This window comes from Urocampus carinirostris, chromosome 16 (genome assembly GCF_059441175.1).
Source record: "Urocampus carinirostris isolate Australia breed hairy pipefish chromosome 16, RoL_Ucar_1.0, whole genome shotgun sequence".
NCBI classification, from domain to species: domain Eukaryota; kingdom Metazoa; phylum Chordata; class Actinopteri; order Syngnathiformes; family Syngnathidae; genus Urocampus; species Urocampus carinirostris.
Genome location: NC_142364.1, coordinates 2,231,752 through 2,259,042, shown reverse-complemented (window position 1 = coordinate 2,259,042; position 27,291 = coordinate 2,231,752). Strand labels below are relative to the sequence as shown.

Here is a 27,291-nt window from a genome sequence, read left to right as displayed (position 1 = left end):
TAGCGCCGGTTCCCCAAAGTTCACAGTCGGGATGAAAGGAATATTCCAATTCCAACCGCAACCTTGATGCGGAGCTCTTTGAGGAACGAGATCCCGGATGGATTCTTGGTCCGGTGTAGCTCATAACACGGATCATTGAGATTTCCGATCGTCCGAGGGATCGTGGAATTTTCCCGGGATGGAAAAGTACCGAGCCGAAACTCGTTTTGTGAACCGCACCGTCACAGGTGAAGTCAACCAAAAAAGGAGGGATTACAAGTAATGTTGTGCGAACGATGTTGTGGATTAACTGTAAATCAGCAGCTTTGGAGCTGCAGGATGTTATAAGATAATTGTTGATACAAGAAATCACAAGTTGTTGACTAAGCGAGTCGATTACGAGAAAAAATACTTTCGGTTCTGAGAAAAAGATGACGTGATCTTATTTAACTCAGTATAAAAGCCAGTGTCTCTCGGACAAATTTCGAGCGTGGCTTGGATGAATGAACGGATGCAATAAACTGCGTTCCCTCTCTGCCATATTTTGTCTCTGCGTATATTTTGGGGCAATGCCCAACGACGTCCTCTCCGAAAACGATTGTTTTCATAATCTCTTTCTGTCCGTCTGTCTGTCTTCTTAGGTCCGTTTTTCAAAGCACACCGTGTTGTAATTATACATATATATTTTTTTTGCCTATCCGTCCTGATCGTATTTATTTTTGTTCTCATCAGAGTCTTTATGTTATAGGTTTTCCCCTGGAGTGCCATGTCTAATCTCTTTGCATACAATGTGTTGTTCCCCAACGTCGATGTCAATGACAACAAAGACAATTCCAATTCTACTCTGCCGTGAATATTTTCACGCAGTGAGTCATGATGAAGGACTGGCTATAGACACTTGAAAGGATTTCTATCACGCCTATGATGTCTTTGATGTCTTTACTTACCAAACTTTGTTGGTACAGGAAATAACATATCATTGTTCGTCAATGAAAAGAATTGATTTCATTTGATAACGTAGATATATATACATATGATCAAATATTTACAACAATGTGTTTCATTTCAAACTGTAACATTTTAAGATCCTTTTTTCCACCCCTCTGGTCCTCGGCCCGGCCCTCTTCACCCTATTTACTCGCGACCGAGCTGCCGCGCATCCCGCCGAGATCGTCGTGTCAGGCATTATTTAGGGTTCCTAGACCTTTTTCAAGGCCGAATTCAAGCACTTTGAAGGACTTTCAAAGTCAATGTTCCCAGTACAAATCCAAAAACCAATCTGGTGCGGATCATGTATTTTGCAGAGCCGCAAATAGATCTGCCATTTTTAATCTTGTCTGTGCGTTTATCAAAATCTTGAGTTCATCGCGAAAATGTTTTTGAGACAAAGCTCTCAAAATATGTCGCTTCCATTTTCAGTCGCAGGAAGTTCTTCCCATTACGATTTGACCCTGGGAAACGCTACCTTCATTTTTTAATCAATGCCGATAATTGATACGTAATCCATGAGCTATTACACATAGTGTGCCCTGTTCAGGCGTAGCGTGCGTCTGTCATCTTGGACAAAATCCATAAGTCTGCTTTCGTGGGGTTTGTAACGCCCCCTGGCAGGCAAATTGGCTACCGCTACTCCCGACCGCTCCAAAATCTGCAAAGTAGAAACCCTTTATTTATTGGATTTATTATCCAGTTATTACTCAAGAACAAACCCAAGTATTTGTTTAACAAATAAAAGTACTGTGCTTTATAAAAGTTTTTTTTGTGAAAATATAATTTCAAAAATAAAGTTGCTGTGATTTTTTGCATAACTATGGATGAAGGACAGGATCCACTTTACTTTGCCGCCATCGTGTGGAGATTAGGGTTCTTTCCAGCCGAAACCCTACATTTTCCCATTGTTTGTTTGTTCCTTTGTATCCCTTAACCACTGGGGCGGTAGGGGCATCATTTCCTGCGGTGCGCCTCGTGCAAGTACAGCCAGATGTCGCCCGTCCCAATTCAGGCCGACAAATTCTTACCAGACATTTGAAAAAGGTAAAGGGGCCACTGTGGATCCTGAGCAGGTTTAGCAGGTGAAGAGGTGCAACTTTGTTGGCGAAAGAAAGCGTCTTCCTCTCTTGAGGCCAGGCCTCTCTGTACTGTTATCAGGGCCGGAGATGGGTAACCGCTCTGTTGGGTTTCCAAGTCGCGCTAATTTACGGTCTTGTTTTGTTCTTTTTACGGCGAGCTGATGGGGATCGTTTATTGTGACTTAAGACCGACATGGCACTTTCAGGACTTGGACCGCCGTGCCGTTAGTGGGCCGTTATACTGCCTCGCGCTAGGAATTCCTTTACGATCGCAGCTTTGGCAAAGCGTGAAGAGGAAAATAGTTCGGCTTGGTTTTTCAAAGCCGTTGATGCCGTTGAACATTTCCAGGGCTTGGATGTCAAAGAATATTCTCTGCCCCTCCTTACAGCGTTTCCCCTCACGATACCGCATCAACAACAAATACTTTCACACGTGCGGGAACGCATTGAATTCAGACTTTGAAAATCCATGACATATAAGGGGCGGTGGACTCACAGTACAGAGGATCGGTTTTCCGGCAGGTCCAGCAGGACGGGAGGTTCTGCGGTCTGGGACGGGTTTCCGGGCGGAGTGGTGTGGGACACAGAGTCCCTGACACCTGAGGAAGACATTCGGAGTTGGGATTATCCGTCCACGCAGACCTTCGCTACCTCTCCTGGCGGACTACTTTTTTCGACATTTCAAACACTCCGGTAGAGGTAAGATTGAGCCTATAAGATCCACCTCGACCTGACCCTGCCAGATTATTCTATTTTTTTTTTTGCGAGGCGGATATCGTCTGCCCTTTCCCAGACCTCGTGCGGCACCTAGCAGTTGGCTCAGAACCGGTGCGGACCAAGGGAATCAAAACAAAGCATCGCAAGCATGCGGTTTCTGCCAGGTGCTCTGAATGTGAAAGTGAAGAAATTCAATGACGCGCAGGAAAACGGCAGGAGTAACTATGACTCCATTTAGCTAAATGCGTTGTCATCTACATAGTAACGCGCATGAATAAATAAACTAGATTCTGACTGTCCCGATGGAATTCGATTATGATACAGGCAGAATCAGCGGGGAAATGTCAAACACAGAAAAGTAACACATTGTCCTGAGACGAAAACAATTGTTTGCAGACTATGTCCGCGGATGTCAATACTTGGTCTCCTCTTTATCACTTAGTTATGTGCCCAAGGGAGGGTAGAGTTTAAGATCATGGGATGATCATGTGACTATTGAGTTTTGTTTCGTGAAAATTTTTGTCACCCTCCTGCGTATATGTTAATGCCGATCTAATGAGTATTAAATGCTGTGCTAGTTGATTGAAATTGACAGTTGCGGATACGGTCCGCCAACGAGTGTTTTAATCCCGGCAAAATGTGTGACTTTCCTTTACTGAACATTTCCCCAGTGATTTATTTCAAAGTAAAAAACGAGTTCATTGTCATGGCTCTTTTAAGCCCTTCAAATCGTACAAAAACCAAGTGGAGTTTCTTCCTTAAGTACGCGCATACGCTTTTTAATCAGGTGCGCACCGTCGTCCGGAATTTACGGCAATGGATCGGCATTTTCTCGAGCGCTGGTTCCAAGCCATCTCAATCGATAGTTCCATCGACGTCGAAAGGGATGAGGTGGAACGACCGAATGAGAAGAAATCAGCTCGTTTTCCTACCGTAGAGTTGCCAGACGCGGACCTTATCTTCGTAGGGCAGGTGGTACTTGAGGGGGTCCCCGACGGGACCCTGATAGTAGGGTCTCATGATGGACTCCACGGCCGAGGTGTGGACCAGACCGATGGCGTGACCGAACTCGTGCACGGCCACCGCAAAAAGGTCCATCCCGTGAGAGTCTGAAGACCCAAAAATAAAGAAAAGATTGAATTGAAGAAAACGTGCAGATTTTCTGCATTAAAACTACGAATACTATCGTCTTGGAATAGATACTAGTTTGCAGAAGAATGACTTTTTTCTGTATCGTTTGAAGTTTTTACATTGAACTGTTTACTTATTCACACTAGACTTCATTACCAAAAGTTTGCGCAATGGAAGACTTTTTGGGCGTTACAGTTTGAAGTGCAATATTCCGGTCGCGTTTTTATTTCCGCTGTGAATACTTTAGATGAGAGGCGAACTTCTATTCTATTTCTTTTCTATTCTCGAGTCTTTAGGTCGTATCTGTTTTTGCCAACTGGAGTGCAAACAGTAATCTCGTTGTAGAAATACTCTGATCACGGATTGAATGAATGAATGGTCTACATTTATACGGTGCTTTTCAAGTCAATGAAGACCTTCCGACACTTATCTCTTTTACATACTATCTAACTGATAGCAAACAAAAATGAACCACTGAAAAGTTGATTGGACACATGCAGAAGACATTTTATAGGATGCCAGTTCCTTTTTTAGACTATAGTTGTTCTCTGTTGTTGATTGTTTGGACATCGTTGTCGCTATCAGACATTCATGTTGCGGATCTTTGATATCCACACCCCTTAGGGCTGATATGTTTTTGTAACCTATAAGGCAGGGGTCAGGAACCTTTTTGAGCCAAAGAGCCATAAAAGCAAAAAATGTTTTCAAAAGAAATTGAGAGAGCCGCATCATATCTTTTCAGACAAAATTGAAAAAGCTGCCAAACACGCTCTAGAGACAAAAGCTCATTCTTCAGCACATTTTATATCAATGTGTGTCATGTGATGATTTCGTAATAATAATGGCAAATCCTGTGTCCCAAATCAATGTCAATATGCCATTTACAATTTGTCTTCCACCTTCAGTTAAGAGTGTCGAGGCCATTTTTTCCATGAAATTTGTCCTTAATAACTCTTTCAAAACAATGTGCATGCAAAGTTCTTTTGTAAAAATGTCACAAATGACTGCAAACAATAAGCATATTGTCATATTTACTGCACTGAGTGAGAAAGAGAAGGAAGTGCCTTGCGCTGTGTGCAGGGATCCGCCCACCTGTACTGCTCACCCAATCAAAGTCCTTTGCAAGCGTTTTGATTTATCAGTTGAAATGGTTTCTTATCCGACTTCTGCATGAAGTTGCTTCGGCTTTCTATGGACCAAAATCGGGATGAAATCGCTTGACTTTGGAACGCCACGGAGAGATGAGCAATAGTTACATTTGATTTCGGAGCCGTACGTACTCATGAAAAGAGCCATATATGGCTCCCCAGCCACAGCTTCCCTACCCCTGCTATAAGGTTTAGTAAAAAGAGAAGACACCAGAAACGGTGGAGTGGAATTCTCTTATCTGAAGGCTCCCCTCCCAGTTTCTCCTTGCAAGTTTCAAATCCATTCATGTCTCCTCTCCTTATTTTGAGTGTCTGCTGAATTTCTGAAGTTTACACTCAGCCCCCACAAATAACATTTTTTTTTAAGCGCGAAAGGTCTTTTATCCATATTTGGAAACGCGCGTCTCGGGCCTTTCACGAGTCAAGCCTATAGGTTGTCGAGGCTTTCCGGCTGCCGCGAGCGCTGTCGGCAATGTGGCGGAGGCAGATAACTATGGTAATACGGGCCCGGCCCCGGGCCCCCCGGCCCCCGGCCTGCCAATCAAAAGCAAAGTGCGGAGCGACCCGTAAAAAAGGCTTCGGGCGATTAAAGTGCATTTTCCTGTAACGCTCAAATACGTTTAAGAAAAAAAAATGGAGGGGAGGGGAACGCCGCAAAAGTATTCTGTCAGGCTTCACTAAACAAGACAATGGCTCCGTGGACGGATTTACATTTGGAGAAATGTGAGCTCCGAATCTCACAAAATTTCCCATACGCGTGAATTGAATTACAGTCTTCCCTCCGTTTTAAAGGTTAATCCGTTCCAAAGTGAATTTCCAGACAGAGGAACCTGTTCACTGCCTGGATTGACTAGGAGAAAGCCCAAGACTCAATGCAGCATGTACAGATACTGGAGTGTCTGGAACTGTAGAAGATCTATAGGAATCTAAGAGCCTTCATCCAGTATCTGATGGAAATGTAGAAGACAACCCTACAGGCCAATGCAATTGAGGACAACAGGGCCAAGATCTTGAAGGAATTCAGCTTCCAGACCGACTAACACAAGGGTGGCTAACCCGGTCCTGGAGAGCCGGAGGTCCTGCATGTTTTGGAGGTTTCTCTGCTCCAACACGTGACGCCAATTTTCAGCTTGTTAGCAGGCTTTGTGAGAGCTTGACAACGATCCAGGTGAATGGAATCACCTGGATTGGAGCAGAGAAACTTCCAAAACATGCAGGACGTGCGGCTCTCCGGGACTGGGTAAGCCACCCCTCCGGGACTAGCAGCTCCTGGCTAGCCGACCGGACATCGTGGTGGTGGAAACAGAGCAGCAGAGGGTGGTTATACGAGATGTGGCCATCTAACATCAGCAAGTAAGAACATGAGAAACTGGAGAAGTAGAAAGAGTTGAAAGAGCAGCAGGAACAAATGTGGAAGGCCAAGGCCAAAGTGGTCCCTGTGTTCGTGGAGGTAAGCCCTGAACTGGAAGTGGGTGCTCCAACTGCTCCCAAGAACATCTAAAAGCTCAGTCCAAAAGAGCACCGTCCTAGGATACTGTGCAGAACCTGCAAATTCCCAGGTCTCTGCTGTCACAAGCCAGAAACGGAGAAAGGACCCAATAGCGTTGGCTTAACTCAGTTTTATTGAAAAAGAGAGCAGTACTTCCTCCACCATCTGAAGATTGTCGGACATGGGTAGCTGAATGCAGGAACGCGGAAGTGGCACTTCCGTGTCGAACGGGGATAGTCGTGGGTCGCAGGAAAGCTGGTCGGTAGCCGGTACAAGGGAGCAAGGGCGGTAATCGAGTCCAGAAAAAAAAGGTCGGCAACAAGTATCAGGCAGGAAACAGGGCGAAACAGGGCAAAACAGGTCGATGGTCAGGACGGAAGAGCAGGGCAGAAACGGGTAACAGGCAGGAGAAAACAGAGCAGGAGATAGTCGGAGGGTACGGTGCTTGCCTAGCAAAAGCGTAGGGGGGTTTAAAAAGTGGCCAGGAGCCAATCAGCGACCAGGACTATTGGCTCCAACGGGGCAGCCGAATCAGTAATGATGACATCTGCTAGAGGACCTTAGTCTGAGGATGATACAGAAGCCACCCCACCAAGGGCTAGGAGGCAATTTATATATATATATGTAACGGGTGTAATAATAACTTTTGTTTTATTGAAATTCCTGCTGAAATATGTGTATAGTTTTTGGTAAATGTCCTGCAATGCTGAGTCCAACAGTGCCATCTGCTGGTATGGGGTGGGGTTTGGTTTTGGCTTCTAACATGTGACCAGGAGGCGGGGTTTGTTGTTAGTCTTACGAGAGAGAACTACAAAGGTAAGACCTATCTTTTGGTGCTCCACAAAATAAGTTAATTTTAAACATTATAACCCCAGCTGACAAATCTCTCACCATGCATAGTAATGTGATTGATATTGTCAAGCTGTTTACGTTTATTTTCGTTTTGTTTCTGTTTTACTAAATATTAATTCCTCTTGTAGAGATCAAAGAGATCAGACCCAGCAGAAAAAGCTAATGTTGTGACTCATCCATTTGCAGAAACTGTAATAATAAAAACCTCATCATCCAGTCCAGCGTGAATGTGGATCTTTGGTGGGACACGTACACCGCGGTGACATATATATATATATATATATATATATATAGTACTGTAAATCCTCAATTATTGCAATGAATAGGGACTGTGATATGTGAAATTGGACGTCTCCAATCAGTGCTGAGGAAATAGAATTTGACTCAATCCTTATTTATCCTATTAAATAAAAATAAAAAAACCCGATACCCCAAAGACGTGAAAGTCAACACGTCACGCGTCGGGCAAATCCGTCGAAACAGCAGCGAGAGCCGCCAAAGAAAGATGGCCGGACGAAGGCCAAATACTTTATGGAGAAAAACTAAGGCCGGGCACGCGCGCTAAACAAACTGTGTCGACTTTGGATTTAGCCGCTCGTAAAAGCTCGCCCGCAGCCCAGATGGCAACTTTAACGAGATAGCCGGCGAGCTCGCGCCGGACGCAAACCAGACCGGAGGCCGACCGACGGCGTTCCCTTTTGACGGGATCGCGTTTTTCCGGGCGTTCCGACTTTCCGAGGAGGTCTTCGAGATCTCGGCGAGAATTCGACCCGCGGAAAAAAAATACGGCGTTCGTCCTCCGGGCTGAAAAAGTGACGCGCCAATTAGAGTACACGCTGGCTGTCGAACGGAGCTTCAGTCATAGACAATGAAGTTTTATTCCGCTTGAATAAATCCATGCATCATTTATATGGTTTTCTGGACCGGTCCTTACAGCGTTTCCCCCTCTAATACCACATCCACAACTTATTTTGAGTGCACCCGGTCAACCACTTTAACAATAAGCCCCCGGGTCGCAGCGACCCCGCCTAACCACGGTTTTACCTTACAGTGTGGAATAAGATATTTTCACGACCTCTTTCCACCATTTTCTTTTTTTCAAAAAAATCGCTGCCTTACATCACCGACACATTCCACCCCCTAGGCAGCCACCCGCTACTTCACCCAACCAAGTCACACCCAAGATGAACAAAATGTCACTTTTATTTGACATGCATATTTATTTATAATGTTATTTCACTATTATGCGCGTTTTTTTACACGTAAGTCGAACTTACGGTCTACTATTTTGTCATTATAGTATTGTGAGCTGGAATACCGAGGGTCTTAAACACATGACTTTATTAGCATTTCTATTCCCCACTATCGGGCAATTTTCCTTTTTGAGATCCCGACCTCAGAATAGATTAATGTTGTTTCCAGGGGGTCGACTTCCTCCCTCTCTACTTTTTGCTCGTTATCCACCTCTCTACCTCTCCCTCACTCTTACCTCTTTCTCCTTCTCTACCTGCCTCTCACGCTCTACCTCTACACTTCCCTCTCTCTTTTGCTCCCACTCACTCTTTACCCCCCCCTTCACTATGTACCTCACTTTCTCACTTTCAGTCTCACCACCCTTCCATTTCTCTACCTCCCTTTCACTCTCTACATCCCTTTCTTTCTCTGGCTCTCTATTTCTCTCCAACTCTCTACCTCCCCTCACTTTCTACTTCCTTTTCACTCTAACTCCCTCACTCTTTACCTCACTCTCTACCTCCCCCTTACTCTCTACCTCTCCTCACTCTCTACTTTTTTTCTCACTGTTACTCTAACTCTCTACCTTTCTTATTCTTTACCTCCTAATTGCTCTTAACTCCCTCTTACTATTTACATCCCTCTCACCGTGTACCTCACTTTTAGTCTCATCACCCATCCATTTCTCTACTTCCCTCTCACTCTAGCTCCTTTTCTTTCTCTGGCTCTCTACATCCATCCCACTTTCTACCTCCCCCTTACTCTCTACATCTCCTCACTTTCTAGTATCGTGTCACTTTTACTCTACCTCTCTACCCCTCTTACTCTTCACCTCCTAATCGCTCTCCAACTCCTTCTTACTCTCGACCTCCCTCTCACCCTCTACCTCTGTAGCTCCTTTTTGCTTTCTCCCTCTCCGGCTCCATCTCATTCCCGACCTCTCTCTATGAAAACGAAGGACATTTTTCGGAACAAGACGTCTCCTTCTCACACGCGAGCAAATGTTTGCTCAGCGACGACGAGAGCCGCGATCCCTTTATCTCTCTTTAGATTTTTGCGATGACCGGGTGATTCCGTAACGACATTGCGGTGATATTGACCCAACTCCTGTATAAAAACGGAAAAAAAAGAGAAAGGAAAAAGAAAAAGACCTTGGGGAGAAAAGCAGGAAAGGGGAACGATGTGAGCTCTTTGGCACCACAAAAGCAAATGTCGGCGGTGGCGGGCTGTTCAAACTTTTCGGGTTTGGCATCGCCGGCGCTCCACGGGGGTCCGTACTAAGCGCAAAACCTGTAATATGCCCTCCCTCTTCTTAGCCGCTTTCGTTTGATGAAATATCTGCGGGGCTCGGGAAAACGTGAGTAGAAATGTCATTGGGAGAGCTTTTAAGCCAATGAGCAAACGTTTTTTTTTCTAGTTAAACCTGAAGATGGAGCTTATTCCTGTAGATAATTAATTTTTAGGATTATACCCCGGGGATGCCATTCCTGGATTCCAATTCCAAGTAAGTGATTGAAAAAAGTATCGTAAGTTAAAATTATACTCGGTGTCATGATTACCGATTCAGAGCACCTGCGACTGCTTAATTGGCGCCAACAGCCCGGACAGCTGATTGGCTGACGCACTCTTTTTGAACCCCCGGCTTCCAAGAGGAAGCCGTCAGATCGTTATGCGAACTGTTGCCACAGGCTCAGTAAGTCGGACTCTGTTCCTGCCCTGCTTTTCTCCGCCTGATCTTCGTTGCCAACCGGTTTCCGAACCTGACTCGGCCCCGTTTTGCCTGCCTGTTACCTGATCTGTTTTGCCCCGTTACCCGCCTGCCTCCCGTTGCCGACCTCGTTTCCGAACTCGACATTGCCTTTGCCCTCCGGGCCCGGCCAACGACTTGTAATTCCCGCCCGTCTCCGATCCTCCTCGCTAGACACGGAAGTGCCACTTCCGCATCGCCCGCTCCCCTTGTCCGTCAGCCATCGGATTGTGGAAGTAAGCCCCGCTCTCCCTCTTTATTAATAAAAACTGAGAAAACGAGCGCTATTGGGTCCCGTGTCCGTTTCTGGTCTGTCTATTTCCGACAGAAAGTTCCTTCCTTAGAAAATGGAGACATTGTTGGTAGTGAATGAAACATTAAACTCATAAGGACCCTTAAGTTTTAAAGTTTAGACTTGCTCTGGACTACTTCTTCTCCTTTAGGTCTCTGATTAAAATCCAGCTGGAAGGACCAAAGACAGAAGAATGTTGTCGTTGAATTTTTCAATTCTTTATCCATTTGCTACAAACATTGAATTATAAGAGTCGCTAAAGTTAAGAAAAGTATTGTCCTTGATCCTGATAACCTCTGCATCCTTAGTTTGCAGGTTGAAATCTTGCTCGAATCCAGCAATTATTATCAATATGCTACAAAGTAAAAAAAAAAAACTAAAATGAACCCTAAAGTTAAAGTATCGTCCTTATTCCAGATAAGGTCTTCAGCCTTAGTCGCTGAGTGGTATCCGTCTCAAGGACCAAAGACAGAAGTAAAACAGGATTTTGTTGAGATTTTCATGTATTACCCAAACCTACCATTAAACTAAAACCCTAAAATTGAACAAAGTAGTGCTCCTGCTTCCGAAAAAATTTCACCCTTCCCTTTTTAAACTCTGTCTTGTAAGACCGAATACGAATGCAAAGAAGGTTCTTGTGAAATATATTAATTATTATCCATTTGCCATTGAAGTTAGTAAGACACTCAATTTGAACAATGGATTGTCCTAGCTCTAGATTACCCTTCAGTCGCTGGTTGAAATCTGGCTCAAAGGACCAAAAATAGAAGAAGGTGGTTGTTGAACGATTCCATTATTATCCATTTGCAATTAAACGTTAAACTAAGAACGACCCTAAAGTTGAACAGAGTATCGTCCCTGTTGCGGACAAACTCTTTACCCGTCTGTCACTGGCTAAAATCCGTCTTAAAGGAGCAAGGGCAGATGTTATGAAAGTTCTTGTTGAATTTTTCATTGATTGTAAATCTGAAAATGTCTGACAGAATCTCCAATGACAGCCTTTAATAGGAAAGCTCAAACAGCTTTTGATATTTAGAAGAACTAAGAAAATATTTGACATCGACATCGCGAAAGTTTAGTTCAGATGGTTGTGATGAGGTGACTCGCGGGCCGCCATCTCCCGTGGCCAAAACTACCCGCGACCTTGAAACACCTCAGCGCACTATGATATTAGCACATGTTAGCGTAGCAACATCACAGTGAATTGTGACATGATACTGACTTAATCAAGGCGTGAAAAAAGTCAGCGAGCGAGAAGCCCGGCCCGAACGTCACGATTGACGTTTTAGGCTCGACTCGGGTTGAAGTTCTGTATATCGGTCGATTAGAAAACGTTTGAGAGAGGGAAAATCAAAGAGTCTGCGGCAGGAACAACCATTTTGAAAATAGCTCTTCTCCTCACCCGGCGACCTGAAGGTCCAGGCCTCGTCGTCGTCGAAGTGCGTGTCCCCGGCGGTGAACCTCTCCCCGGGAAAAAAAGCGTGGGCCACCGTCCCCCCCGGCCCGTCGAAAGGGTATCCGTCGTGGTGGTCGGCTTTGGCGAAGTCGATCTGGATGTCGGCTTGGTTTCCCGCCACTTCGTGAAAATTGAGGGGGGCGATGTCGCTCCAGACCTTCAGGGCGTAATGCATGAGGGCTCGGACCGTGTCCCGGCCCAGTAAGGCCGAGTCCTTGGGGTAGGTCCTGACCCTGAAGAAAACGACGGAAAAAGAAAGAAGGTGTGTGACTCACTTCATTGTGGCTTGCTCGCAACGTAACAATGCGACTTATACTCCAGTGCGATTTATGTACGGTTTTTTACTCAATTATAGATAGATAGATGTCTAGATAGATGTCTCGATAGATGGATAGATGTCTAGATGTCTAGATCGATAGATGTCTAGATGGCTAGATAGATGTCTAGATAGATAGATGTCTAGAAGATAGATGTCTAGATAGATAGATAGATGTCTAGGTAGATACTTTATTCATCCCTGTAGGGAAATTCATACTTCCAGCAGTAGCCTTTTGTTGTTTATTAACAGATGAACAGGATGGCCTCGGGGTGCTGTGTTGTCGTTTAGCAAGAGCGGAGCGGATGACGTCACACGCTAGGCCAAAAGTTCGACGTCCCTGCGGCAGATAGAAATCTTTGCGCCCAGGGTGACACCACCTTGTGTTCAAGTAGATAGCGAGTCCGCCTTCTCTCCGCTTCCCGCAGGCTTTCGTGTCTCCGTCTAACAGCGCTGAAGCTTATGTATTTTTGTTCTAGTGTCCTCTTCTTTTCTGAAAACCAGCACTGTTTCATTCTCCGCCAAAAACTAGCCTCTAAAACGACCGTCGTCCTAAAACTCAGTTCCTCTACCAGAGTACGTGAGCAGTATCTTAGCCGTTCCTAGTAAGGAGTTCTTCTGGACCGAGGATTCCGATGTTGTTCCTGGGATCGGTCGGAGACACTATTCCCGTTTGATGGACCCACGACCGCGGGGACCACGCTTGCCTTGACTTTTCACATCTGTTGCAGCTGCCCTTTCAACCTTTGCTACTTCTCCAGTTTTTTGTGTTTCTTCTTTCTGATGTTGGATGGCCACATCTCGTACCACGACCCTTCTCTACTCTTTGTTTAGCGCTACTATGTGAAGTTGGTTAGCCAGGAGCTCCCCCAGGATCTTGGCTCTGTTGGTCTCAGCCACCTTCTGTGATATGGTCCACCTGGGTATTTCTAATCCATACTGGTTGCAGATGTGACTGCATACTATGCCAGCTGTTTGGTTTTTCTTCTTCATGTATGCTGATCCAGCTAGCATCGTACATCCATCTTGGTAGATTAGGCCTCTATGTCTATTGTGCTTATAGCCAATGTTCCCTGTCCTTTTCCTTACGGGTCTGAGCGTTCACACAAAGTCGGTGAGCAACGCTTGAAACAACAGTGAGCAACCATAATCCCAAGTGTGGCAACTAAGTCATTATCAAACAGGTCCAAAACTTGACATCATGAGTTTCTGGCAATGCAAAATTATTTTTCACTTTTGAATGAATCGACTCATGTACGATTGCAAAGGTTGTTCGGCCTACAAACGTCATTTGTTTTTACAATTTTTTCACAAGATTTACATTTCTTTTATTCCTGGTATCTTTTGTCGCATAATACTAGCATTTTTTTTTATTGAGTCGGTGGCAAGATACAGAACTGTACTTAATCACATTTTTAGTGGAAGTACAATGTTGGCAACAAGATTCCCTTGATATCATTGGAAATGATTTGAATCCAACACAAACCTTTTCCTCTTTTTCCCTGTTTTAAAAAAAAGTAATTTCAAGAGGCAGTGCCAGCCCAAACGTGCTACAAAAACCTCATTGTAAACACACACTGTGAAAAGGGGAAGCAAATGGAAGCTGTTTTAACGGCACTGCTGTGAACACCAAGCACTGAAAACTATTCACTGAGGAGGAATTCATGAAAAACTGTTTTAAGAATGCGAGGCCGAATCGTCGGCCCTCATACATTTTCACTCGACCAAATCTGGCCCGCTTTCTGAAAAGTTTGGACACCCTTGATGTTAATGAAGCAGATGCTGGTTTTCAGAAAAGGGCGAAATTAGCAAAACTATCTACAGGGTTTGTAGACCATATTCAAGCATCTTTTAAAGACTTTTAAAGCCAATTTTCCATTTTCTCCAGTACCAGAAAAAGAAAAAAATCCAGTGTGAAGCATGTATTTTACAGAGCCCTTTTCAAACTATATTTGTTGTGGAGACAAATTTCTTCCCATAATGGATCTCATTAGAATTTACCACTGCATGGCCCATAATAAATGTCCAACATCGATATGTAATCTTGCACGAATACACATTTCGTAGTGCCCTGTTTAAGTGCAGTGACCTGTAGGGGGCGATGTGGCTTCACGGGACAATGCCGTACAAACTAGAAGGGAGGAAATGCCAGGGCAAAGCGAAGCCACCCGAGAGCAGCGTCGGTGTCATTTTTGAGCAGACTCGTTGAGAAACACGGCAACAATTCGAGCATCTACACAAAAGAACAAGACCCCCGTGGAGTTGAAGTCATTCAAATCCTCAGTTGGTGTCACAAGCTGAGAAAATATACAAAAGAACAAGCCTGTTTCTGCAGCTTGACGGCTGGAAAATCCGTTCCCGGGTCGATTTCAAAAAAAAAAACGGAAACTCCAAAGGTAGACGTAAACCCCCTGGTGGCTGCACTGAGCTACCGCTTCCGGAATTAGCCAGGAAGTTGTTTTTGTCTCGCACAAATTAGATTTGTGCTCGACGGACGCCGAGCGGGCATCGCTTTCCCAGTTTCCCATTTCAATTATCGATAACATTTGAATCCGGCTATAGATGGCGCTCGTTAAGTTGGCGCCTCGCTTTCATGTTCTTACTGCTCACACCGAAGAAGACTGAGGAGAAGGGGAAATACTTTTCCAGATTGAAGAAAATTGCTCAATGCTACACAAAAGTTGTAGATTTAGGGATGACACTCACAATTTTGTAAACGATCTAGTAGACCCCCCCCCCCAATAAAAAAGAAATAATGAATGAATGCATGAAAACTTTATTCGAATATCAAAATAAAAAACAGAACAAAAACAATAACTCAGCAACAAAAAAAATATGTAAAAGGGGTAGTAGGAAGCAAATGCTTCTATTCCCTACCTCTTCATCTTCCCTATGAAATACACCAATGATATCATAACAATAGTAATAGTATTAATAATAAGAGTTATGATATAACAATAGCAACAATAACAACAAAGTTAACCATAGTTCTAGACGCACTATTCCCAATCTCTCCTATCACCCATTTTCTTCATCTCTGTATTCTGCCAGTCGTGTTTTTTTGTATTTGAACAAGTCAATGGTTGGACATTGTTTGATCTGGTCTTGTCAATTGTTCCAAAGTTTGACTCCGCACACAGACACACACATACTTTTCCTGGGGGTTCTCACCTTTGGGATTAGGAATTGACCACAGCCCTTTAAGGTTATCATTTTCCTCTTTCCAAATGAATCATTTTTGGATGTTTTCCGGCACTCTGTTTTTGTTGAGCTTAAATAGCAGTTGTGCGGTGAAGAATTGGACTAAATCTAACCCTTTGGACTGCAGGAATAAAATATGAGTATGATCTGGATATCCTACCTTGTGTATGGTTCTAATTGCAGGTTTTTGGAGGATAAAAAGGGAACTTTTGTAATGATTGCCCCAGACTTCTGCACAATATGTTAAGTATGGCAGAAGAAATCATTGAAGTGAAATATCCAAAAGATGAAGAGCCATATTTAAAAAAAAAAACAAAGACCAAAGATTCACTAAATCAAAATATATAAAATGGGCCGGAAGAAAGACAAAGCACCTAAAAGCTTTTATGATTTCATGTTGACGCAATGCACGAACGACATTAGCTCTCGTTTTAAAAAAGGAAGGTGAAATTTCCCCTCGAGTTGTCGAACGATGGACCTCGAATGTTTTTTCGAGCTGGCGACGACCTCCGCCAGAAGAAAGCACCTTGAAGATAAAGACGGACGGAGGTCTTATTAAAGAGGAGTATGTTCTCCCCGCCGCTTTCCAGGACTAAGTCACGGAGTTTGTCCGAGTGGAAATCGGACGCCAGGAAGTTAGCAATTAACCCCGGGGCGCTCATTTGCATCTCCCGGCTCGCCGCCTGGAACGGCTGACGCTATTTCGGACGGAAAATCGGCTTTCCGCGTTCTGCCTCCTTTTCTCGGGTCGGACCTTTATTCCGACCGACTTTTAAGGCGAAGGGTCGGGCTCCCCCCGGCAGGCGGACGACCGGAACCTCCCAATCCGACATTTTGCAAAAGGAATACGAAAACAAAGCCACGGGCGAGTCTGATTTGGACCGATTTACTCACTTTGCTCTAGGCAAGCCTTTTTACACCCTGACTCCCACCTGTTTTTTTTTTTTGCTCCCGTCTGTTCCCCAACTTCGACCCGTTTTTGGATCCCGACCACGTCTACACTCCTCTCCTGGCTTTCGGCTCGTTTCCGACCCCGACCACGTTTTTGCTCTCTGTCCTGGCGACTGACCCGTTTTACTGTTCCCGCCACCGCTCGCCACAGAAGTCCCACTTCAGCGACCTGTTTCCCGCGCCTGACTTCTCTGACTCACTTCTTCCGCCCAGCAAACAACAAACCTCTGCCCCGCAAGACGTGGGTTTCGACTCAGTCCCGTTCGGTATTGTTCCTATTTATTTTGTCCTGTTTAATTTCGGTTTCCAGTTTTTTTTCCCGTCTATTTTTGTCCCGTTTATTATTCTCTCCAGTTTTCGTTCCCGTCTTGTTTTTCAAGTCAAATCAAGTCACCATTATTGATGACGCCCTTAATCACAAAAATGTCTCAAAGAACTGCACAGGAATAGAATGACATAATTACATGATCTTAAACCAACATGTCCTGTTTATTTTCAATATCCCGTTTCATTACCTATCCCGTCTTTCCCGTCCTGTCCGGTATCGACCCCATCCGTCCGATATCAACTCGGGCAATTGGAATCGGTCACGTCGGTCTCTGGCTTCCCGTCTTTCCACGCCAGACCGCTGCCTAACGCGCATGACTCCCCATTTCCCGTAAAATCAAAGGCTTGTGTGAGAACGTCACGCGTTTGGGTCCTGATCCTGTTCTGGTTCTTGACAAAATGACATTACCTACCTAGTTACCTACCTCGATGAACTAATGAGTTAACTATTGATCAAAATCCAACTCCCAAATTCCTACAATGTCACGCTTCAAAATTTTCAATATTGACTCTTTTAAACTCATTCGATTCTGCACGTTATCAGAAGCATTGTCCCAGAGTGCCAAAAGCAAAAAAAATACTTAAAAATAAATAAATAAATAAACTATTGTAGGGTAGTACATTTCCACAAATACACGTCCCCCTAACCCTACAAGGGCAGAATCAAGTTTTGAAGCCCCAGAGGGCGGCCAACGCCGGTCTACTCGTGACTCCAAGAGCCAAGAAGAAATCGGCAGGTTCTAGAGCCTTCTGCATTGGGGCCCTTGTGCTGTGGAACGCCTCAGTGCTAGTGTTTAAATCTGGGCCTGCCGTTGTATGTTCATTCCTGAATGAAAACAAACAAAAAAAGAGAGAGAAGAGTTCGATACCTCCAAGAGAGCTGGCGCTTGTTCCATTTGTTTCGAGCGTCGGGGCTTCGTCTGCTTCGCCGTGGCCAGCCGTCGGCCGGCAAGACGTCCGGCAGGGAACATCGAGGAGTTTTCATCAGGCCCAACGTGGCCGCGTCTGACGACCAAAACAAAAATAATAATAAGAAGAAACCGGAGAAAAAAAAGGATTCTAAAAAACTGTTTCGGTGTTGTTTGAGGATGTCGGACCTCCAAGTCATGGATTCCCTTCAGACGATGAGTGTTGAATATTTTTGGGGAGTTCGCGCTTACTTGCTTTGTACGGCAATACTAGGAATTCGAGTTTCACTATACAGTGCTAGCTCTACTTCCGAATTGAATTGGTTCTGGGAGAAGCTTTGTAACCTGAAACATTTGTAAGTCGAAACGCCTTTTTAATGCAAAAGTGATCATCTGTTCCAGGACCTGCAAAAGTATCATTAAAAAGACTAAAACATAGAAGAGCATCGGAACATGAAACAAATACATGTTAAAATTAGACTGTCGCACAATGATAATCATGTAAAATAACAAAGAAGAAAATAAATAATTACAATTTTAATTGACCTTCGATCTTTAACCGGGGACACGAAAAGCATGCCAAGATTCATGCATACACACTGATTTGCAAGGTAAACGACAGCGTACTGTATTTTTGACTTTGCGTCCTGAAATGTCTTTGTATCTAGAGCCAATATTTTCCCGTTAACCTACTTTATAACCACTGTCTCTTTAACTGTTACCATGTTGTATTTCTGTCGGCAATTCTTGTTGACTTGAGCCTAATTTTGTTGCGTCGTCAGAAAATAGAAAATATTTGAATTTGCAGAAGAACATTTATTCAAACAGTAAAGGTCCCGACACAGACCCTTGAGGGACTCCACAGCCGATGCTCAGAAAAGTGTCACTAATCTGTGCATAGTGAGATCTATCAGAGAGATAAAGATGAGGAACTTCTCATTCCATTTTGCTGTCGCTTTTGAAGTAAAACAGGTCGTTTAGCATTCGTCGTCATTGATACGAGATGGAATTAAAGGTGCAAGAACCAAATTGTTTTTGGATATATTTTGGCTTAGACATTCTCAAAGGTTTGAATTTCAACTTGACAAACAGAATTTTTCAAGGTTACGAATGATGATTTGATTTTGTACATCGAGAAAATCCATATCCATGCTCACCAGTCGCTCACTTACACCACAAAGAGGTAGAGGAGACACAATACTTGATATTCTGAGGAGAAGCATGAAGCTCTCAAAACAAATAGTGTCAGCTCATTGAATATTAGAGCGAGAAGAGGTAAAGCTTTTTCTCTCTTATTTTCTTTCCTTCTCAGGCCTATCACTCTCTTTTCTCTCTTCCTCTCTCTCTTTCTCCTTGCCGTCTAGTTCACTCCTTTAATTCTCTCATTCTCCCCCACTCTTTTTTTCTCTTTCTTTCCCAATTTCTGTCTCTTTTTCTCCTTCATTTCCTTCTCTCATTTTCCTCCCATTCTCCTTCTTTTATCATCTTTCTTTTCTCTCTCTTTTTTTTCTTCTCACTGTCTAGTTGACTCTCTTTACCCCTCTCCTTCTCCCCCTCTTTTTTTCCTCTCTATTTCTGTCTCTTTTTCTCCTTCCTTTCTTTCTCTCATTTCACCCCTTTCTCCTTCCTTTATCATCTTTCTTCTCTCTCTCTCTCTTTCTTCTCGCGGTTAAGTTGACTCTCTTTCCTCCTCTCATTCTCCCCCTCTTTTTGTCTCTCTATTTCTGTCTCTTTTTCTCCTACTTTCTTTCTCTCATTTTCCTCCCTTTCTCCTTCTTTTCTCTCTCTCTTTTTCTCCCATTATTTCTTTCTTTTTTATCGACACGTCCGGCCCCCGGGAGAGTGCTTTTCCCCCGCCGTCGATCTCCTTCTCACCCCTTTTTTCAGGTGCAGGGGAAGGCGCCGCCTTTGATTTTGTAAGAGAGGCTCGGAGTGGGCATCTTTGACGTCTTTGATTAATGGCGGGGCGTTTGGCGGAGCGCCACGCGCACTTCTCATTCTCCGACCGTCTTGGATTCCCCGGACGCAAATCCCCCCCAGAGAGGAGACGTTCGCATTCGCATTGAAAAAAAAAAAAATATGGCGTCACGTACCGAAGAGCCCGGTCTCTCGGAGTCCTCCGAACTTCTGCATGGCTTTGATGGCTTTGCTCAGGGCCTCCTTGGTCTGGAGCTGCCCCGTTACCGGGTCCGGGGGAGGCAAGTAGCCGAATTTGCTCAGCCAATCCTGTGAAAGAGACGGGGGACAATCCTCAGTTAAAGCGACGCCGTGCAATCGTTCACCACAAGAGGTCACCGGAGCTTAGAACGGAGCCGAAACAGAAGCGCTTCGAAGCCGACATCCATATTGGATTTCGTTCGCAGAGAGGAATACTCGAGGGCGACGGGACACGAAAACCGGTGTCAATCCCCAGCAGCGACGACAAAATACACAGTCATCTGGATGCACCGGGAGCGGCTGAAAAGAGACGCTCGCTGGAGTTGGTCAAAGCCGGTATCGCTACCAAAAATCCCAGTCAAATGTTGCAAGAGCAAAAGAGAATTTCCTCACGTTGCTATACTGGATCACAACACTCCGTGCCATGAGTGGCTAGAGATGGAAACAGAGAAGAAAAGCGGACCCTAACATGAGCCGGAGGTCGGAATCGTGGGCAGCGTCAGCTTCCGTGACACTTTTGGACGAACGCAGAGCAGCTAAAGATAATAGCAGCTGGCGGTGCGCCATAAGCAACTATGATGAGGCACTGGAACGGCAACGACTTACGCTAACTGGTGTCGGACTCGAAAGACGACAAAGTCTCCTGACAGTGCGCGTTTGTCACACTGTTGTTTGCAGATGTAAAAAATTTTAAAAAAGGACGTGTGTGATCCACTACTCAAATCCGACAGCGTTAGCTGTAGTTGGAGGCCCGCCCCCCTCCCACATAGCCAAGAGGCTAACGGGAGTGGCTAGAGAGGGAAACTGGAAAAGATACAGGGTTGAAAATAAAATGTTCCATTTTTTTCCAGGTGGTTGTTTGGTATGATTCAAACATTGAATCCAATACCCCACAAAAGACGATGCCCTTTTCTGGGCGTTCAAAACAAAATGTGTCATGATTACCGATTAGTATCACCTGTGCCCGCTCATTTGTTGCCAGCCCCTGCGGGCTATCTGATTGGCTCCACGTCCCTATTTCAACCCAGTCCTGTCACTCTCCTGTGGTCAGTCTGTCTGCGAACCTCTGTTGACACAAGGCAAGCCTTTCGGACCCTGACTTGTCCCGTTTTTGCACCCGTTTTTCCACCTGCCTGTTCGCGATCTCCCCGTTTGTCTCCGGCTACGACCTGTTTTTTTGATCCCGACAACGTCTGCTCTCCCGTCCCGGATTATGACCCGTTTCTGACCCTGACCAGGTTTGTGCGCTCCTGTCCCGGCTATCCACCTGTTTTCCCGTCCCTGACACCGCCATCGCCCTCTACAGAAGTTCCACTTCCGTATTCGGATCACAATCCGATGGCGAGAGCGACGTGCTTCTCGCGTCCGGCGAGCACCGGATCGTGGCGAGTCCCCCCACAGAACCAAGTAAAAAATGACAAATTCATCTCTCTGAGTTAATAACTTTATGCTAACTCATAATGCTAACAACTCAAGGCTACCGGTTCTCTACCGACATTTGCCAGATCCATCACAACTCTTACAATTGCCGCGGGAATTTTTCTAGTTTGGCTCTATTCTTTCCTCTGGATTTTGGTATCTGCCCTCCCTTTTTCGGCCGAATGAAGTGCACTTTGGAAAGTCGAAAAGGTTTTTTTTATTTCTGTACTGTTACCATATTCTTAGTGACACAGTTCAAATGGTGTCACCCCCCCCCCCCACCCCACCCGATCTATTGTGTAAAAGAAAAAAAGAAAAAAAACAAGGAAGAGTTACAAAAAAATCCCGTCAATGTCACTCTTGTCATTTCGTGGCGGGAAACCAAAATAGAAAGGGAAGATATTGGAGAGACGTCTCTCGTCTCCTGGAGTCTGAGGACGCCAACAACTTTCAAATGTCAAAATCCAAAACTTGTGGTAAACGTTACGCAATCGGGTCTCGATTCCGTCCTGGTCGTGACAAAATGAGTTCCTTTGTCTTCATTTGAAAGAAAAGGTCATCCGATTGCGCACGACGTGTTTACGGGAGGAGAAGCTCCAAATGAGCCGCGGTTATGCCAATAAGGATATTTTTGTACCTATTTTTTGGTGTTGAAACTTTTGGATCTTTGGGGTTTTTTTGTTTTCAAAATTGACAAATGATATTTCTGGGTTCCAACCGGTCTTAAAAACGGATACATATGATTCATATTTCTTAATAAATGCACGTACATGATTAAAAATCATGTCGCGGAAGCGTATAGATACTGAAAAGAAGGGGACCAAGTACTGAGCCCTGTTGAACGCCACAGGTAACTCTAAAAAGCTCAGAGCTCATATTACTGTATACTTAGCACAATGCATCCTACCCGAGAGGTAGGATCTAAGCAACGAGAGACCGATCTATTTTTCGAGCCTTCTCAATTTATTTTAATTTCCTCAAGCTGGGGTTTTTGAGTTTTTCCTAGCCCAGATGTAGGTTACAGATCAGGGGATGCAGTAATGGTCGTCTGTGCAGCCCTTTGAGACTTTTTGTGATTAAGGGCCAAACAAACAAACTCGTCTCTCTTCGTTTTTCTGGCGCTAGCGCAGATATGCTAGCAATGACGCGTTAACTTCCCCTTAATTTTGCCACTGAGGGCCAAAACCATGATTCAGATTTGAAGCACATGAAACGTTTTAACCTTGAGCGAGCTGCCGCCGAGCTCGAGCCAGGGTGGCGATAATGGATTAGTTAAGGATCCGAGTCAAGTCTAAGTCAAGGCTTTCCAAGCTTTTTCACGCTTCGAGCTACTTTTTGTCACGGATTAGCGAAAAAGGCACCCTGTTTGAGTTGTGTTTCCAAAATAACTACTTGTCTTGTACTACTTGCTTTCTTGTTTTTATATCGTTACCAGGTTATTGGAATTAAGGAGAGAGAAAGAGAGAGAAATTGAGAAATAGGGTGGAGGAAAGAGAGAAAGAAAGCGAGAAAAAAGTAGAAGTAGGGTTAAATCGACTCAGTCGGCCACTAAAAAAGTCATTTTCCTAGAAAATCTCAATAACCAAGGACTGGTGAGCTACTGTGTGATTTGGTCACTTTGAGTCTCCGTAGGTTTGTATTCTCTCTTGTGCCTTTTAGCATTCGCGTTTTGGTTAAGTTCTCCTGGTGAAGTACACGCCTTCCCTCTGGCGCTCACCTATCTCCACCTCTCTCTCGTTTTTCCAAATCACAAAAAAAAAGTATGTTTACGTTTTGGCATTCAGGAACAACGCTTCTAAAAACGTATCGAACGAGTTGTTTAGGAACATGGCAACAATTTCAAGCATTTACAAAATTCAAGCATTTTTCAACCCCCTTGAAAGCATTCAGAATCAAGGATTTCAAGCACCCGTCCGCAACCAGAGTAGGGGCCTTCCCTCGTCCTGTTAACACAGACGGACATGTCGGTACTCAAATGAAACCCCTTCCCCTGAAATAGCCCCCAGGGGTCCTTCGGGGGTCCCTCGGGGGTCTGGCTAAATGGTGTCATGAACCCAAAAGAAGAAGAAGTTTGCAACTCTTCCCCCCCGCGGGAATACAAAACGCTTTTTGTTGCATGGAAAAAGGAGAACAGTACCACTTCAGTGGGATGAGGAGAAGACACCGGATGAACTTTCAACTTTGAACTTTGAGGAGGGGACGGCACCGAGATGATTCATCGGGAAAGAGGATAGGATTCCGACGCTTTTTCTCCTCCTTTTGAGAATTTTGCTCCTTCGAGAAAATAGCGCGCCGATCTGGTCAAAATGTAAAGATAGGAGGCGTTTCTTACTTTACACAATGAGATCCCCCTTTTTTGTGGTTTTGGGGCAGCAAGAAAAAAAAATGACATTTTCACTTGGAAATGACATCTGTTTGACATGAATTTTGGAGTAAAAGAATGATTTGGGGTTTTTGACTTTTTCCTTGCCCTCGTGTAGGTTTTAGATCAGGGGATGGTGTCATCATAGTCTGTGGTCTGCGCAGCCCTTTGAGACTCCTTGTGATGAAGGGCCAAACAAATAAACAGGACTTGACTTGACTTGAAGTTTTTGACTTTTTCCTTGCCCTCGTGTCGGTTTTAGATCAGGGGATGGTGTCATCATAGTCTGTGGTTTGCAATAGTCTGTGCAGCCCTTTGAGACTCTTTGTGATGAAGGGCCAAACAAATACACATGACTTGATAGGGCGGCATTAGCTCGGGAGGTAGAGCGCTCGTCTTGGGATCAAGAGGTTGCAGGTTCGATTCCCGGCTCCTTCGTGTTATATGTTGAAGTGTCCTCGGGCAAGACACTGAATCCCTAATGCCCCGATAAGTAGGTAGGCACCTTGCATGGCTGCATGGCCGCTATTGGTGTGTGAGTGTGAAGCAGATTGTAAAGCGCGTCTTCATTGACTTGAAAAGCGCTCTAGAAATGCAGAACATTTACCGTTTGAAAAAAAGACCTTCTTTACAGAATTTGTAATCAAATGTCTAAGTAAGAATGGATATCTTACTTGGAAAGAAGCCTATTTGGCTCTATTCTTTCCTCTGGATATTGGTATCTGCCCTCCCTTTTTCGACCAAATGAAGTGCACTTTGGAAAGTCGAAAAGTTTTTTTTTATTTCTGTATTGTTACCATATTCTTAGTGACACTGTTAACCCCCCCCCCCCCCCCCACATCTATTGTTTAAAAGAAAAGAAAAAAACAAGGAAGGGTTAAAAAAAAATCTCGTCAATGTCACTCTTGTCATTTCGTGGCGGGAAACCAAAATAGAAAGGGAAGATATTGGAGAGACGTTTCTCGTCTCCTGGAGTCTGAGGACGCCAACAACTTTCAAATGTCAAAATCCAAAACAAAATCAATCTCCTCCTCATAAAGGCCAAATTTGTGCAGAGTATGGCTAACTCTTGTCTTCTGCACAGATTGTCTCACCTCACCTGTCCATGCCTGCATGTCATCAAATGAGACCCTCTTAGTTGCTTCTCTGATTAGTTTTCTCCTCGTTTGGGCCGAACGTTTAGAGGGACAGCCTCCGGGTGCGGGTTACTTTGCAGTCGTCTTATGCTCCCTTTAGAACAGGAAGCCCGTATTTTTGCAACACCTAGTTTTCAGGTTTTTTTTTTAATTGTAAATCTAATGTAAAATGTTGACGTCATTATCAATTAACGATTGTGTTTCACTTGTTGTTTCTTAAAACCTATTTGGAGTTTTTGAGCTCCAAGTTGTGTTCTCGCGTTTCTGGCTCAATGTCGAAAATGTCTTTGGAACTGATGTAATGCAGTTCTTCCGACCTTGACAATTTGCCCTTTAGAAAGTGTCAGTCACATAAGATGGCCGCCGTCTGGATCCAGGCCAATTGTGTCATTTAAATGCAAATGGCAGGTCGGAGAGGATGGCATTCTGAGATTTAGTACAAGATCGAGACGGGATTTCTCAATCCGCCAGTAGTCTAGTAAAACAAAAAACGCTTCTCTTGACAAGGCCTTAGAAACTCACGCCAACTGCCGTGAGTCACCAGAGGGACGGGAAACGCAACGGTAAATTGAAGCCACCGGATCAGGCGTGTCGGTGTCTTGATCTATATCTCTTTCGTTTACCGCGTGGGTCATACAGTTAGACGCTGGGAAACATGGCAACAATTTCAAGCATTCACAAGCACTTCTGTTCTGTTCTAAATTGAGTGACACAAAGCGATAGCGACTTTAACGATATGCTAATCAACGGAATATTTGTCATTCGTTGCAGGTCCCTCATATGTAATTATCAGGGTTCGTACACCTTTTCAATACCCAAATTCAAGCACTTTTTAAAGACCATCAAAACCAATTTTCCAACTACTTCAGTACCAGCGCGGATCAAAAGAACAGGAGCCTAAACCTGAGTTCAAATCCCTAACTCTCTCCCCAACCTTTTTTGGGAAGCCTAAAATTGCTTGCAGCCCAAACCTTATCTCCTTACCCAAGCCCTACACCTAACCCTAGCTGTAACCCTAGCCCAAACGTTGTTTCAAACTGTAACCCTAGCTCTAAACCCTTCATTCAGTTTAAGAACTGTTATCTGGAGCTTAAAGCCTCATTCAGAACCCTATTTCAGAACCGTAATATTCTGATAAGGAGCCTAAACCTTAGTTTGTAACCCTAGCCTCTATTCTATTAAAAATCAAAACCTTTATTTGAAGCCCAAACTCTAGCTCTTAACCCTGCCAAAACCATAAGGGGTTGATGCCTTGTCTATCGAGTCGGACTGTCGAGATACATGGCAACATTTCCGAGCATAGTCAAGCGCTTTACCCTAAATGTGAGCACTTTTCAAACCTTGAAAACACAACTGTAAAATTCAAAATTTTTCGAGGATCTCAAGTGCCAACTCTTGTGTTTTATTTCTTTTTGTATTCAATGCAAAGTCTATCCGTTCAGACTGTCAGGATACATGGCAACAATTCCGAGCATATACAAGCACTTTACCCGAAATGTAGGCACTTTTCAAACCTTGAAAACACAACTTTAAAATTCAAGATTTTTCGAGGATCTCAAGTGCCAACCCTTGTGTTTTATTTCTTTTCTTGTTCAATGCAAAGTCTATCTGTTCAGACTGCCGAGATACAGGGCAACAATTCCGAGCATATACAAGCGCTTTACCCTAAATGTGAGCACTTTTCAAACCTTGAAAACACAACTGTAAAATTCAAAATTTTTCGAGGATCTCGAGTGCCAACTCTTGTGTTTTATTTCTTTTTGTATTCAATGCAAAGTCTATCCGTTCAGACTGTCAGGATACATGGCAACAATTCCGAGCATATACAAGCACTTTACCCGAAATGTAGGCACTTTTCAAACCTTGAAAACACAACTTTAAAATTCAAGATTTTTCGAGGATCTCAAGTGCCAACCCTTGTGTTTTATTTCTTTTCTTGTTCAATGCAAAGTCTATCTGTTCAGACTGCCGAGATACAGGGCAACAATTCCGAGCATATACAAGCACTTTACCCTAAATGTAAGCACTTTTCAAGCTTTGCAAACACAACTGTAAAGATTTTTCAAGGATCTGAAGTTCCAACCCTTTATCCGGTTTTATTTTTGTATTCAATGCAAAGCCTATCAGTTCAGACTGCCGAGATACATGGTAACAATTCCGAGCATTTACAAGCACTTGCCCCAAAAACGGAAGCATTTTTCAACCCTTGAAAACGCAACTGTAAGATTCAAGCATCGTCAAGGATCTCAAGCGCCAACCCTCGTGTTTTCTTTATTTTTGTATTCAACGCAAAGTCTATCGGTTCAGACCGCTGAGATACATGGCAACAATTCTGAGCATGCTCAAGCGTTTTATCCAAAATGTAAGCACTTTTCAAACCTTGAAAACACAACTGTAAGAT

General features: G+C 44.2%; 1 protein-coding gene across 1 annotated transcript in view; it reads right to left on the bottom strand.

Moving 5' to 3' along the window:
• mmp17a (matrix metallopeptidase 17a) overlaps positions 1 to 27,291 on the bottom strand; it is a 57,183-nt gene that overhangs the window by 9,983 nt on the left and 19,909 nt on the right. Inside the window, exons 2-6 of the mRNA XM_088320170.1 lie at positions 19,910 to 20,042; positions 17,778 to 17,913; positions 12,060 to 12,346; positions 3,698 to 3,874; positions 2,545 to 2,647 (exon numbers count right to left, since the gene is read on the bottom strand). Of these exons, the coding sequence (XP_088176296.1) occupies positions 2,545 to 2,647; positions 3,698 to 3,874; positions 12,060 to 12,346; positions 17,778 to 17,913; positions 19,910 to 20,042 (836 nt within the window). The remainder of the gene's footprint in view (positions 1 to 2,544; positions 2,648 to 3,697; positions 3,875 to 12,059; positions 12,347 to 17,777; positions 17,914 to 19,909; positions 20,043 to 27,291) is intronic.